Source organism: Bufo gargarizans, chromosome 3, assembly GCF_014858855.1.
Source record: "Bufo gargarizans isolate SCDJY-AF-19 chromosome 3, ASM1485885v1, whole genome shotgun sequence".
Taxonomy (NCBI): Eukaryota; Metazoa; Chordata; class Amphibia; order Anura; family Bufonidae; genus Bufo; species Bufo gargarizans.
This window is the reverse complement of record NC_058082.1, coordinates 553,000,859-553,017,254: the sequence shown is the minus strand read 5'-3', so window position 1 is coordinate 553,017,254 and position 16,396 is coordinate 553,000,859. Positions and strand designations below refer to the sequence as shown.

General features: G+C 50.8%; 1 protein-coding gene across 1 annotated transcript in view; it reads right to left on the bottom strand.

Moving 5' to 3' along the window:
• Positions 1 to 16,043, bottom strand: part of SIDT1 (SID1 transmembrane family member 1) — a 78,945-nt gene extending 62,902 nt beyond the window's left edge. Inside the window, exons 1-2 of the mRNA XM_044284149.1 lie at positions 15,944 to 16,043; positions 13,020 to 13,332 (exon numbers count right to left, since the gene is read on the bottom strand). Of these exons, the coding sequence (XP_044140084.1) occupies positions 13,020 to 13,211 (192 nt within the window). The 5' untranslated portion in view covers positions 13,212 to 13,332; positions 15,944 to 16,043. The remainder of the gene's footprint in view (positions 1 to 13,019; positions 13,333 to 15,943) is intronic.
• Between the last annotated feature and the right edge of the window lie 353 nt (positions 16,044 to 16,396).

The following is a 16,396-nucleotide window of genomic DNA, read 5'->3' as shown; positions in this document are numbered from 1 at the left end:
GTCATAGCTCCGACAGCTCCTTCATGCCTCTGCTGGCCCGAGGGAACAGCGTCATCAGCGGTTGGAGCCATCGGAGCTCCTGCAGCCATCTGTGGCGTGGAGCCACCCCCTCCTCCCATCAGGGAGCAAACTCCAGCGCCAGAGATTTTTCTCTCATCCTCCGCAGTAACCTTCCTGTCCGGCTTTTCAGCCGGTGTCGCACCAGCTCCATCCCCGTTACTGCAAACAGAGACGGAGCTCACCACCATATCGGATACCTCGCTCTCCCCTCTCTCCTGCACCGAGTCCACTGCAGGACACGGGCTGGGCTGAGAAGAGGGGCTAATACAGTGAGCCGGCCCTGCGGTCGACCCGGGGGTCCCAGGGAGGGGGGTGTATACATATCTTACCTGCTCCTGGAGCTTGGTCTTCTTAGCCTTTTTCTTTCCTTCCCCAGGCGTCTCCGGTGGCAACTCATCACCAAAGCATAAGTCCTGGAAACGCACTGGGGACTCCAGGAGCTGGATCTCCTCCACTAGGGCCCCTCCCGGGCTGCAGGTCTCATACTCATCCCCCGAGCCGCAGCTGGGTGACCTTGCTATTTGGCGTGCAGGGGGCCCACTGTACGGAATCTGCTCCTGCAGGCTGCCAGGTGGATCTTGCTGGTCATCATCATCATCCTCCTCCTGCACGACTGGTTCCTTCTCCACCTGGCTGTCAGGCTGCTGCCCATTCTGCCCCTTCTCCTCCGCCATCTTCCGAAAACGTTCCTCGTTTAGGAGTTTTTCCTTAAACGGGCCGCTTTTATCTCGGAGTACAGTCCGCCTTTGCTCAATCTCGCCAATGTCAGCTTGTAGCTGCTTTATTTGGTTCTCCAGCCCCTGCTTCTTCCTCTTTGGGGCCACTCCAACACAAGACCTCAAGCCGCGCAGCTCCTCCCGGAGCCTCCTCAGGGTCTTAGTCGCGTCTTCGTACTCACGGAGGTGGCTCATGACCCGGGATCCGTAGGTGGAAATGGACTCCCGGGCCCTCAGTACGCCCCAGCCTTCCTCCTCAAGATCTGCTTCACCTCCGTGAACACTCGGCTTTTGCTGGGCCCCGGAAGGGCCACTCTCACCCATGCTGGCATTCGGGTCCTCCTTAGCGGATCCAGCCTTGCGGCTCTTCCTACTACCCTCAGACTCAGGGGAGACAGAAGCCACATTACTGCGACTCCTGCCAGATCTTCTTACCCCTGAGTCCTCCATGCAGGCCAAACGCTGGCTTCTCCTGTCCCCTGAAGGCCTGCCGCTGGGAACAGGAGCCTGGGGCTTGCTTCCCTCGCTCATGCCTGAGAACCCACTCTCCCCCTGGGGAGGAGAGAGCCGGCCTCAGGTGGATAGATTTTCCTCCAAACGCTCAGGAGCAGCAGCAGCAGCAGCAGCTACACACAGCCACAGGCGACCACACCCACAGGTAATCGCAGCTCAGGAACAGCTGGTCCAGAGCTGCACTCACTATTCTGCTGGTGCAGTCACTATGTACATACATTACTTATCCTGTACTGATCCTGAGTTACATCCTGTATTATACTCCAGAGCTGAACTCACTATTCTGCTGCTGCAGTCACTGTGTACATACATTACTGATCCTGTACTGATCCTGAGTTACATCCTGTATTATACTCCAGAGCTGCGCTCACTATTCTGCTGGTGCAGTCACTGTGTACATACATTACTGATCCTGTACTGATCCTGAGTTACATCCTGTATTATACTCCAGAGCTGCACTCACTATTCTGCTGGTGGAGTCACTGTGTACATACATTACTTATCCTGTACTGATCCTGAGTTACCTCCTGTATTATACTCCAGAGCTGCACTCACTATTCTGCTGGTGCAGTCACTGTGTACATACGTTACTTATCCTGTACTGATCCTGAGTTACATCCTGTATTATACTCCAGAGCTGCGCTCACTATTCTGCTGGTGCAGTCACTGTGTACATACATTACTGATCCTGTACTGATCCTGAGTTACATCCTGTATTATACTCCAGAGCTGCACTCACTATTCTGCTGGTGGAGTCACTGTGTACATACATTACTTATCCTGTACTGATCCTGAGTTACCTCCTGTATTATACTCCAGAGCTGCACTCACTATTCTGCTGGTGCAGTCACTGTGTACATACATTACTTATCCTGTACTGATCCTGAGTTACATCCTGTATTATACTCCAGAGCTGCACTCACTATTCTGCTGGTGCAGTCACTGTGTACATACATTACTTATCCTGTACTGATCCTGAGTTAGATCCTGTATTATACTCCAGAGCTGCACTCACTATTCTGCTGGTGCAGTCACTGTGTACATACATTACTTATCCTGTACTGATCCTGAGTAACATCCTGTATTATACTCCAGAGCTGCACTCACTATTCTGCTGGTGCAGTCACTGTATACATACATTACTTATCCTGTACTGATCCTGAGTTTTACATCAGACACGGAGGCTTCATATTGCTTTCTCTTCCTTTACTGATCACCATAGCAGCAAGGAGAAACAAAAAACAAATGCAAATGGTCACCTTAGTAACCCATACGTCCCACCCCTACAGCCCCAATATAAGGCTGCGTCCAAGGTGGTACTTCCTCTTTCTTGCTGCTCACCAGATAAGTAACATGTTAATTTTTTATCTGCTGGCTGCTCTATTCCCTAAGTGTTTTTATTCGTTTTAGAGTTTATTCCCCGGATTATTTTCTTCCCTGGGGCTTGTTTTGTTCCTCCCTTTAGGTGGGTTAGGTTTGGTGCAGCGATATATCTTTTGTCCTGCTTCCTTGCCCCTTAGGCTTTTCCCTGTCTGGGCAACCTCTGCCTGCCCCAGTATTACAGGGGCCTAATCGCGCGCAGCGTTTTTCCCCTGGGACCCTCACCTTTGGGGCTCCGTTCGTTTCCTCTCTCCGCCCCCTTCTCCCCTCGGGAGTTTTACTTGGGGGTCCCGTTGTGCCGGGCAGTGTCGCTGGCCTTACCGCCATCTTTTGCCTCCCCGGTGCTGGGCCACGCCCCCCGTCTTGCGCGCGTCTGCTGCTCGGCTCGGCGGCTTTTTTTTTCTCCCCACTTTCGCGCTCTTTGGCTGGCTGGAGCGAGATCTCGCGAGATCCGGCGGCCATTTTGGTTCCCGTTCCCGCGAGATCTCGCTTCCTCCGGTCTCCTGCGTGCCTGCTGCCGGTTCTCCTGTGCTGCGCTCCGCTTCTCCCGCTCCTGGGGTGATTAACCCCTCGTTTATCTAGCGCTGCTCACTTTGTGCCTCTGGCTCTCCTCCCAGCCCTCCTCCTACAGGTACCCTGTTTCCGTTGGCTTGACCAGCATGGACCCCTCTGCCCAATCCCCCCCCGCCCCCCTCCCTGGCACTGCTAGTCTCCCTGACTCAGACTCACAGGCGCAGCTCATCCAGCGCTCTGTGTCTGATGCGATCCTACAGGCTATGGGTTCCATGTCCACTGTCTTGTCACAGACCATCTCCCAGGCCCTGTCTGCACACCCCCTAGTTGGGGCCAGACTTGCTCCCCCTGAGACTGCACAGCACTCGTTTGCTGCTGAACCTCCTGTTGGACAGGAGACAATGACCGGTGTGTTGATGACCACCCCAGACGACGCGCTGAGGTCGCGTAAGAGAGCTTGTCCCCGCCAGGCTGATAAATCGCGGGTGTGGAAACACGCTAGAGCCCTAGCGGATGCCGTCTCTGACTCGGATCTGGGTTCGGGCCCGGAGGATCCGGCAGAGGCTACTGATTTTTCTGAGGAGGATGACTCCCCTCGGGGGTCCGGCCCTATTGCCACTCCCCCTGCTGTGCCTTTAACTAAGGATTCCTCCTCTGCCTCTGCTGACAATTTCCCTTTGGATTCCTCCGGGGCTCCCATGTTTGATCCTGAGGCCCTCCACCACCCCAGATCGGCGGAGTGGCTCCCCGATACCCAAATTAGCAGTTACCTGGAGCATTGGGCCCGCCGTCCTCTGTCCAAGGAGGCGCGCAGTAAGCTGCGGGCTGAGTGCCCTCGGCCCATTATACCCCATAAAGTCTGCGACACTCCCGTCGTGGATCCAAAGATGACCCAATTTTTGTCTAAGTCGGGGTGGAATGCCAAGAAGGGCTTGGACTCGGCCCTTAGAGGCTGCCAGGACAAGCTCCTGGACATTTTCGGTCCACTGGCGAAAATTATGGAGTTGGCGGAGTCCGCCAGACAGGAGGGTTCCCACATTGACCCTGAGGAGCTCACGGGCTGGGCCCAGCGGGCGATTTGCATCGCCGGGGGAACCAATGCGTCCCTATCTGTGGAAAGGCGCAAGGCCATCCTGCTTAGGATAGACCCCAAGCTCATTAATCTCGCCCAGACGGAGACGGGCAAAGAGGCGGAAGGCCTGCTTTTTGGGGACTCCTTTATAAAGGACCTCAGCCGCTTCGTCTGCACTTTTTCCGCTCTGGACAAGGCGCAGGCTACTATGCGCAAGGTCTTCCAGGGCCGGGTCTCTCACAGGGCCGGCAGCAACAGGGGCCGTCTGTCCGGCCGCTCCAGCACCCGAGGCAGGGGTGTTTCCAGAGGCTCCTTCTCCCAGCGAGCTGCGTTTCAAGACCAGCGGTCTTCCCAGACGTTCTTCCCATCCAGAGGGGGACAATGGCGCTCCCGTTCCTTCCGAGGAAACACGGCTCCCCGCAAGTCATCCGGTAAGTCAGACCCCGGACGGGGATTCTTCGGTACTTTATGTAGGGGGCAGGCTTCGGCATTTTTTACACGCTTGGGAACTAATTACATCAGACCCGTGGGTTCTGATGACGGTCAGAGGCTTCTCCATAGAGCTCATAGACACCCCTTGCTCAGTGCAACACCCGTCGGCCTCTCTTCGGAGGGGATCGGACTCCGCTCGGGTGGACGAGGAGCTCTCTTCCCTTTTCCTCAAGGGGGCCATAGAGAGAGCTCACGGCCACTCAAGGGGGGTGATAAGCAACATTTTCTTGGTCCAGAAGAAAGGGGGTCAGATGCGTCCCGTCATCAATCTCCGGGCGCTAAACAGCATCGTGCGGTACCGACACTTCAAGATGGAGGGAATCCATCTGCTTCGGGACCTCCTCTCCCCCAGGGATTGGCTCGTGAAGCTGGATCTGAAGGACGCGTACCTGACGGTCTCGGTGGCCCCCCACTCCAGAGACCTCCTTCGCTTCCTCTGGAAAGACGAGGTCTGGAGATTCACATGCCTTCCATTCGGCTTGTCGTCGGCTCCGTGGTGTTTCACCAAGCTCCTGCGTCCGGTCATGGCCTGGTTGAGGAGTCGCGGTGTGCGCCTCATAATATATCTGGACGACATCCTCCTGATGCATCAATCCAGATCGACACTGCTGCAACACCTCCGATGGACGGCGGATCTCCTAGAGTCGCTCGGCTTCCTACTCAACTTGGAGAAGTCTTGGCTCACTCCCTCCCAGAGGTTGGACTTCCTAGGATTCACAGTGGACTCGATCTCGGAATCCCTCAGCCTGCCGGGGGACAAGTTACGGTCCATTCGCAAGGAACTGCGACGGGCGTTGACCAGTGCCCACCTGTCCCTGCGTCACCTAGCCCGCATCATCGGCCTGCTAGCATCCTCCATACAGGCGGTCTTCCCGGCACCGTTGCATTACCGGGCCCTACAGCGCTTGAAGATTGCGCACCTCCGCTCGGGGGCCTCCTTTGCGGACATGGTAGAATTGGATTCGGAGGCCAAAGAAGAGATCCGTTGGTGGATCGCCAATCTGGAGGCTTGGAACGGCAGGGCGATTTTTGGCTTCCAGCCGGAATTCACAATCGAATCGGATGCGAGCCTTCAGGGCTGGGGAGCGCACTGCAACGGGGTCTCCACCGGGGGACCTTGGTCGCAGGTCGAGACGCACTTGCACATCAATGCCTTGGAGTTGCTGGCCGGCTCCTTGGCCGTCAAGAGTTTTACCAACGGTTTGGCCAATGCATGTATCCGTCTCCGGATGGACAATATTTCAGCGGTTCGCTACATCAACCGTTTGGGCGGAACCCAGTCTGCTACCCTAGCGGGATTGGCGAAGGATTTTTGGGCGTATTGTCTCTCCAGGGACATCATGGTGCAGGCCGAGTACCTACCGGGACTTCACAACGTGCGGGCGGATTGGAGTTCCCGCCATCTTACGGACGGCAGCGACTGGCAGTTGGACCCGTCGATTTTCTCGGAAGTGTCATCCAGATGGGGACCCTTTTCCGTGGACTTGTTCGCCTCCCGGCTCAACGCTCACCTCCCTCGGTTCTACAGTTGGCGCCCGGATCCGGAGGCAATGGCGGCGGACGCGTTTCTGCAGGACTGGTCCTCCGACCTTCTCTATGCTTTTCCCCCATTCATGATGATTCCTCGGATGCTTCTCCAAGTGCGTCGCCATCGGGCGGAGTTGGTGGCGATAGTCCCGTTCTGGGACTCTCAGGTATGGTTCCCGTCTCTCCTGGAGCTTCTGGTGGACATTCCAGTCCTTCTGCCGAACCCGACCTCTCTCCTGCGCTGCCCTCAGGGGACTCCCCACCCTCTGCTCCTGGACGGATCCCTACGTTTGATGGCCTGCCGGCTCTCAGGACTCCAGGAGCGGTCGACGGAATTTCGGAGGCAGCTAGGCGCCTCTTGGACGACGCTTGGGCTCCCGGCACCCGAAAATCTTATCGGGCGGCCTGGCGAACTTGGGCTGGCTGGTGCCTGGAACGGGACCTGGATCCCGTTTCAGCTCCTGTAGCTCAGTTGCTTCAATTCCTCACCTCTCTTTTTGAAGGGGGTAAGGCTTACAGAACGATCAACCTTTTTCGTTCGGCGATTTCTTCGTCACATCTAGGGTTTGACGGCGTTCCGGCAGGACAGCATCCTTCCGTTTCGCGCCTCCTCCGAGGCGCGCGCCTTTCTCGGCCTCCCCGCCCGAGGTTTTCTTCCACTTGGGATGTTTCCCTGGTGCTTACCTTTTTGTCCTCTTGGCCTACCAATACTGACCTTTCCTTACGTCAGCTTTCCGCGAAGTTGCTCACTCTCTTTTGCTTAATTTCTTGTAAAAGAGTTTCTGATGTGCGGGCTCTGGACCACGACGCCAGGTCCTTCACCCCGGAGGGCGTGTCTTTTAACATTTCGAGACGCACGAAGACGAACATCCGGGTCGTTTCGTACCCCAGCTTTCCGGCTTCCCCGGCCTTGTGTCCGGTAGCTTGTTTGAAAGAATACGAGGCCAGGACTCGTCCTTACAGGTCTCCGGCTGTGCCGCAGTTGTTTCTCTCCATCCGTCACCCGTTCGGCCCGGTGACTAGCCCCACTTTGGCCCGTTGGTTGAAATGGGTTATGGCTCTGGCCGGTGTGGACACTTCGGTGTTTACAGCTCATTCGGCGCGCGGGGCGGCGTCTACCTCCTTGGCGGTCTCGGGAGCTCGCCTGGAGGACATCCTGAGATTGGCGGACTGGTCGAGTGCCTCCACTTTCCGTGAGTATTATTTCCGTCCTCCTCCTCATTTGTTTGATCCCTTGGTTAACCAGCTTTGAACTAGCAATATGAAGCCTCCGTGTCTGATGTAAAACTAACTGATTTTCCTAGTCTACGACGTAAAGTCATAGTTTTATTAAGACACGGAGGCGAGTATTGCCCTCCCTTCCCTCCCCTGGGCTCTGGTAGTGTAGGGGGTGTGTTTGGCCTGTTAGCTCTACTTAGTTGGTAGGGCTGTTTTGAACTGTTATACACTGAGAATGTTCAGTTGTTCGCCATTATGTGCTCATGCTTGTATGTATGCTTCCCACCGGCCTGGACCTCTGGTGTCCGCTGGATATGGGTTTGGCTGGGCCATGATCTCGCTTTATCGGAGTTTATTTCTCTTGTTCTTTCAGGTTGAGTCTTCCTGCCCTGGATTGTTCCTGTTCTGGATGATGTTTTCCTCCGGCTCCTGCTTCTTCCACGTTGGATTTGCTGAGAGTCTTGGATGATGGTTTCCAGTCCTTCCCCTGATGTGGATCCTGTCGCTGGAGAGTTCCTGCTTGGATTCTGTGGGTTTCGTTGGCGCGGATTGTTCTTTGAGTGTTCCGGAGTTGTTCGTTCATCGGTTATTATGGACTGGTTCGCAGAGAAAGAGGAAGTACCACCTTGGACGCAGCCTTATATTGGGGCTGTAGGGGTGGGACGTATGGGTTACTAAGGTGACCATTTGCATTTGTTTTTTGTTTCTCCTTGCTGCTATGGTGATCAGTAAAGGAAGAGAAAGCAATACTCGCCTCCGTGTCTTAATAAAACTATGACTTTACGTCGTAGACTAGGAAAATCAGTTAGTTACATCCTGTATTATACTCCAGAGCTGCACTCACTATTCGGCTGGTGCAGTCACTGTGTACATATGTTACTGGTTTCCTTGTGACAGTTACAGTTCGGGGAGCAGTAATCCTGTAGAATGATGGAATACAGAGCAGAGTTCGCCCCCGGAGGTGAGGCAGAGGCGGCGGTAATTCCTGTGATGACCCTATTAGTTCTCTCTTACCTGTAATTCTCCAGGTTCGTGCACGATGTTTGATAGATTTGGGGCCTTTTGTATAAATTTCACTAATTTTCAAAACTGAAAAATATCAGCAATAAATCTGGGGCAAACCCCGACTCCTCTAAGCCACGCCCACTTTCAGGCCGGCCGCCATGTTGCTCGCAGCTATTCTATACATAATGAAAGTCTAGTACATGTTAAACGGACGTTATAAATCGCATTCTTGTCACTTTGCAGCACAGAGTTTTACTTTTGTGAGGCAGGTTTTACGTTTGTTGCTGTTCTCGGCTCCGTAAATCTTTTTGACCTTTATTTTTATCAGTGACTTTGTGAATGGAAATGAAATCTGAGTGTAAATACTTTGTCCTGGTTGTCCCCTCCTGACATCCCATGTCATAGCCATTGCTCTATAATTCCTCTATTATTCCTAGCAGAAGTTAAGAATGAATGCCTAGCAGTTGGCAATGAAGGTCCAGATGGGTGTGGGGTGTTCCCATGCACAGTCTGACACTATCCAATCAGTGCTGCCACGCCCCTGAACTGGTAACACCCAGCTGGACCTTCATTCCAAACTGCTAGTGATTCATTCATAACTTCTAGTAGGAATTATAGAGTCATCAGAAGTGATGCTCCCTAATTATTATTATGAGGGGAATGAAGCTAATCACTAAAACAGACATGTCGGAGGAGGGGACGGGTCCTCTTGGCAGCCGGGGGAAGGAAAGATTTGGGTACACAAAACCCTAGGCAGCAACACTCAATGCCAAGCATCAGCTGCAAAAGCACATACTATGGAAGAGATAAAAGGTCCCTTTATAAAATATAGTAAATTCCTTGTAGGGCCTCTTCTTGAAGCGGGGCAATAGATTTGGGTGTCCCTGAAAATCCCTTTAAGGGGCGGAGATGTCTTTATCCTGGAGCCCTGACCCGCTCTATATAAACAAGAACTTCAAAGCGCTCCTCTGGACGTATTTATTGAATTGTCCATGGCCTGGACATAAATGAGAGACCCATTCGGGGTGTGTGCCGCAGGGGCCGAGGACGCCCCAAATCTTACCGAGTGCAGCCCGGAATGAATGAGCAGATTTCTGTATTGCCAGTAGCAACCAATCAGAGCTGAGCTTTCATTTTCTAACCTGCCCTGGGAAAATGAAACCTGGATTTTGATTGGTTGCTATAGGCAACAAGGCCAGTGGATGTTCCTTTCAATAAACTTTATTTATACAGTCCTGTAGGTACAGAGAACAAAACAACTGTAAATAGCAATTATCGTCACATCTAGGTGACAAAAACAGGCGGAATATTGTCAGTGACCCGCTTCCACATGTTAGGGCGTATTTACAAGATGGTTTTTCTTCAATATTTTGGATTTTTGTTTTTTAAAGGTTGCATTGTTTCTGCAATTAAGGAAACTGTGGTAATAAATGCGTCAGCACTGATTCCTGCTCCTTTCATGCAGACTGAACGTACGTCTAATATGGCGCATATCGCACGCCCTGTATCGGCGGACACTTCCTAGAACAAAACATACACAGGCGTGTAGGGACTCCGCGTGCCGCCATACGGGCTCAGTCCGCTGCGGGGGAGGGGTAACGCCGCACTTGTCCTTGATAATTACCTTATTAGAGTTAATTACTGTAACTAAAGGCAGAAATTAGATTTCCATGCAGATTATTACACCACAGGCTGCGAGCAACAGCGCGATGACGTGTCACCTACAGGTGTAATGGCCGTCGTCACATAAGAGACGCGGTTCATATAGAAATACAGCGGTCACATGACCATCACAGTATATAGGAATACAGGGGTCACATGATGGTCACAGTATATAGGAATACAGGAGTCACATGACAGTCACAGTATATAGGAATACAGGGGTCACATGACCATCACAGTATATAGGAATACAGGGGTCACATGACGGTCACAGTATATAGGAATACAGGGGTCACATGACGGTCACAGTATATAGGAATACAGGAGTCACATGACAGTCACAGTATATAGGAATACAGGGGTCACATGACAGTCACAGTATATAGGAATACAGGGGTCACATGACAGTCACAGTATATAGGAATACAGGGGTCACATGACCATCACAGTATATAGGAATACAGGGGTCACATGACAGTCACAGTATATAGGAATACAGGGGTCACATGACAGTCACAGTATATAGGAATACAGGAGTCACATGACCATCACAGTATATAGGAATACAGGGGTCACATGACCATCACAGTATATAGGAATACAGGGGTCACATGACAGTCACAGTATATAGGAATACAGGAGTCACATGACGGTCACAGTATATAGGAATACAGGGGTCACATGACCGTCACAGTATATAGGAATACAGGGGTCACATGACCGTCACAGTATATAGGAATACAGGGGTCACATGACAGTCACAGTATATAGGAATACAGGGGTCACATGACAGTCACAGTATATAGGAATACAGGGGTCACATGACCGTCACAGTATATAGGAATACAGGGGTCACATGACAGTCACAGTATATAGGAATACAGGGGTCACATGACAGTCACAGTATATAGGAATACAGGAGTCACATGACCATCACAGTATATAGGAATACAGGGGTCACATGACCATCACAGTATATAGGAATACAGGGGTCACATGACAGTCACAGTATATAGGAATACAGGAGTCACATGACGGTCACAGTATATAGGAATACAGGGGTCACATGACAGTCACAGTATATAGGAATACAGGGGTCACATGACCATCACAGTATATAGGAATACAGGGGTCACATGACAGTCACAGTATATAGGAATACAGGGGTCACATGACAGTCACAGTATATAGGAATACAGGGGTCACATGACAGTCACAGTATATAGGAATACAAGTCATATGGTGGTCGCAGCAGATTCGTCCAGCAGGTCACTTTATGCTGCAGATTGTGAGCGAGATTTCCTGGTCCGATAATACACTGCAGCAGAAAATCTGCAACGTATCCACCGAGTGTGAACATACCCTTACAGTGCAGCAGTGACAGAGGAGGAATGACATGAATGAAGTATGTGGGGTGCGGCACGAGATGTCTACAAGACACACAACCTACCAGAACACGGAACAAACACGCTTTACGCCTCCTGACAGAGCACGGCGACTTCTCATCCATAATACAAATCACTATGTAATATTAAAGGGGTGGGCCTGGATTAGAAAAACATGGCTGCCTTCTTCCAAACACAGCACCGCGTCTGTCCACAGGCTGTGTGTGATACTGCAGCTCCGCTCCATTGACTCCAAGGGTTTATCTGGGATAATCTATCCTAAGGGTAGACCATGAACAGCATATTTGTGGATAATCCCTTTAAAGCCTCATTCACACGTCCGTGTCCGCACTCAAATCCCTGAGAAGGTGTTCAGTGATACATCTGTGAAGCTGTCCGTGAAGGATCTGTGTTTGGTACGTGTGTCCGTTTTTTGCTGTCCATGTGTCATCCGCACAGCTAAAAATTAATTTTTAAAGTATCTCTTCCTAATGATCCGTGAAACATGGATGCATGGCATCCGTGGTTTTTACGGACCCCCAGAGTATAATGGGCGTGACGGATCTGTGAACACGGACAAAATAGAGCGTGCATCCTTGCTAAAACAAAACGGACCCACGGACCGTGGTAAAAAACTGATGTGTGAATGGAGCTTTACTCAGTAACTTATCACCACCATACAGGGTTCAGTGGCAAATTCAGCTCTGCTACATCTGTGTGATCAGCAGGAGTGCTGTGTGCCGCCTGTCACTACCACAGCGCAGCACAATCCATCTTGTTCCTGGCGGCCATCCCGGACCCCTCTCCAATAACGAGATGTTATTGATTGCAGGGAGCAGATGCCGTGAAGGCGGCGGCCGGAGGGTTAATAACAAAATGCCCTGGATGTAAAGACAGAGACCCCAGAAATCTACGGAATGAGGACGGAACTGTGCGCCGAATATGTGACATCGCCTCTTCATTCACTGCCTGGTGGCCAATGGCGAGGCGGAACTGGGACCTGTTCTCCACACAGCTGCAGTGATGGCTATAGCACAACCGTCTCCTGAAATCCTCTGCGCTGTAGTAAGGCGCAGAAGGCGCCCAGTCTGGGAAAAATCTCATTTACACCCTGAGAGGATGCTGGGGACATTACTTCTCTAGCCCCAAGTAATCTGTGAAACAAGAATTACCTGAAGCCAAAGAAGTAAGAAATCAAGTGCAGCACAGAGAACAGAATTTGAGTGCTACAGTGAAGACTGACACACAAGGCCTGCAGTAGAAGACAAAAGAAGTGCAAATCCCTTCCTTTGTGAAATTTTGATTCTGCAATGCTTTCTACTCCAGTCACACCCAAAGCTGCATTCACAATTCTACTGGAAGTCTCTCCTCTGTAATGGTGCACAAAAGCATTGCTTAATGGACTGCAGTGGCCACCTGCAGAATTAAGAATGCAGCTCTGGGTGGGATTGGAGCATTGGATGTTCAGCCGCCTACCTTGCCGGGCGTGCTGGTGTAATTGAAGGCGTAGACCTCCTCGATGTTCTTGTTTATACTCCCAGTGTAGATAATGCCGATGTCCGCTGGTTTGATGTCCGTCGGTCGGCTCTCCGCATTGGCGAGTTGTGCGAGTATTAGAAAAACGAAGAACCCCAGACAGATCTGCGCGGGTAACACTGCAGAGCCCATCCTCCTGAGGAGCCTGATCCACAGAGACGATCAGATCAGCCAGAGGCCCTCTTCATGGAGTGGAAGAACCCAACGCAGATAGATCTGTAGGTCCATACAGGCGCTCCGGATCAATACATGTCTACAATAGAGGGGGGGGGGGGGGGACAGTGAGACCACTCCAAATATATCCTCTGTCTAATTATCTAACATCTATCTATCCATCTAATCTTATATCTATCTATCTCCTATCTATCTATCTATCTATCTATCTATCTCATATCTATCTATCTCATATCTATCTATCACATATCTATCTATTATCTATCTATCTATCTATCTCATATCTATCTATTATCTATCTCATATCTATCTATCTATCTATCTATCTATCTATCTATCTATCATCTCACTATCTATCACAAAAAACAAAAAAAGAATAAAGATCACCTTGTAAACTGAATGACTGAGCGGAGATGACCCGGTATAAACGGCTTCTGGTGCTCGGTCACTGATCACACAAGGTGAAGCCCCCTTTATTTTGGGTTCTGCAGCAGAGTATATGTGGAGGTCATATACCTCCATCTGGGTGGCATCTCCCCTGCCACACAGGCTGCCCCTCTGGCATGGATATCCTAATGTGGTGGCGGTCATACAGATGCTGGCTATCCTCCTGTGGGGTAGTCATACAGATGCTGGATAGCCTCATGTAGTGGCGGTCATACAGATGCTGGATATCCTCCTGTTGTGTAGTCATACAGATGCTGGATAGCCTCATGTAGTGGCGGTCATACAGATGCTGGATATCCTCCTGTGGGGTAGTCATACAGATGCTGGATAGCCTCATGTGGTGGCGGTCATACAGATGCTGGATATCCTCCTGTGGGGTAGTCATACAGATGCTGAATAGCCTCATGTGGTGGCGGTCATACAGATGCTGGATATCCTCCTGTGGTAGTAGTCATACAGATGCTGGATATCCTCCCGTAGTAGCGGTCATACAGATGCTGAATATCCTCCCATGGTAGCAGTCATACAGATGCTGGATATCCTCTTGTGGTTGCAGTCAGATACGATGACTGCAGGATCAGACAAGAGGATATCCAGCATCTGTATGACCACCACCACAGGAGGATATCCAGCATCTGTATGACCGCCACCACAGGAGGATATCCAGCATCTGTATGATTGCTACCACAGGAGACTATCCACCATCTGTACGACTACCACCACAGGAGGATATCCAGAATCTGTATGACCACTACCACAGGAGGATATCCAGCATATGTATGACCACTACCACAGGAGGATATCCAGAATCTGTATGACCACCACCACGGGAGGACATCCATCATCTGTATGACCGCCACCACAGGAGGATATCCAGCAGTTTTATGAACGCCACCACAGGAGGATATCCAGCATCTGTATGACCACCACCAGAGGAGGATATCCAGCAGTTTTTTTAACGCCACCACAGGAGGATATCCAGCATCTGTATGATTTCTACCACAGGAGGATATCCAGCATCTGTATGACCGCCACTACAGGAGGATATCCAGCAGTTGTATGACCACTACCACAGGAGGATATCCAACAGCTGTAGGACCGCCACCACAGGAGGATATCCAACAGCTGTAGGACCGCCACTACAGGAGGATATCCAGCACATGTATGACCGCCACCACAGGAGGATATCCAGCATCTGTATGATTTCTACCACAGGAGGATATCCAGCAGTTGTATGACCACTACCACAGGAGGATATCCAGCAGATATATGACCACCACCACAGGGGGATATCCAACAGCTGTAGGACCGCCACTACAGGAGGATATCCAGCATCTGTATGATTTCTACCACAGGAGGATATCCAGCACATGTATGACCGCCACCACAGGAGGATATCCATCATCTGTATGACCGCCACCACAGGAGGTCATCCAGCATCTGTAAGACTGCCACCATGCCGGAGGGGCAGCCTTATGGCAGCAAGGGGAGATGCCCCCAGTATTCATGAGATCCCCACAAATATCCTGCTATAGAACCCAAAACAAAGGGGACCCCACCTTGTGTGATCAGTGGCCGAGCACCTTGAGTAGTGTATACCGTGTCAGTCTCCGCTCACGTCCATTTTCTGGTAACCTATATATCTATTTATCACACACCCATCATCCCATGTCATCACACTTACACCAGTATACACAATCATCAAGGACTGCATTGGGGCCACAATGTAACAGAAATGTAACAAGTGGCTTTGGCTACTTAAGCAAACAATTGCAAAAACCTATCAAAAACTCCAGACCGCAGTGAATATAATTACTAATAATTTTATTGTATCACATGATGAAGTAGTTTACAACCTGGCATGAGCAGCACCCGAGGGGTACGATGGGAGTTATGCTGTTCTATGCACTTTATGCTCATATACGTTATTTGTATGATCCTTTATATACCGTGGCCTGTGAGTCTCCTCACCAGTGATGCCGCCATCTTTTTCCTTCCATGTTGGTAAACTATTTTATCATGTGATACAATAAAATTATCAGTAATTATATTTTGTGTGGTCTGGCTTTTCTGGATAGGTTTTTTATCATACAGATATTACACATCATCCCATGGTATCATACATACACATACCTAGTACAGGGATGTGGGTTCTCAGTACTGGAGCATTCATTACCACACACTGATCAGTACATGGAGGGGATTCCTGCCTGCTGCATATGCCAGGAGGGGCACTGACTTACCTTGCTGGGTATGTCCTCCGCCGGGTGCACTGCTGCTGATCCACTCAAGGCACCTCCAACCTCCCATCCCCTGAGCCCAGGATGCCACAACCAAGGCAGCAGGCACAGGGCGCAGCCAGGATCCCTCCCCTGCCACCCTCTGATTGGCTGCTTGTGTCCCAGGGGAAGACAGCTGACCAATCACAGAAGCCTCATCTTCTACATTGTTCTCACAATCTGATTTTAAAGGTGTAAGGTGCATAGAAATCAGAGCAATGACTCTATCGCCACCTGCTGATGGAAAATCGGATGAAACATGTCACAACACCCATATATAGAAGTGAAGCACCACAGCTCCCGAAGAACAATAATACCGTATAAGAAGGATAATGCTGTCTCACTTTGGAAAATGAAAAAAATAATAATGTAACTCTGCCCAATATGTACAAGAATATAACTACTATAATACTGCCT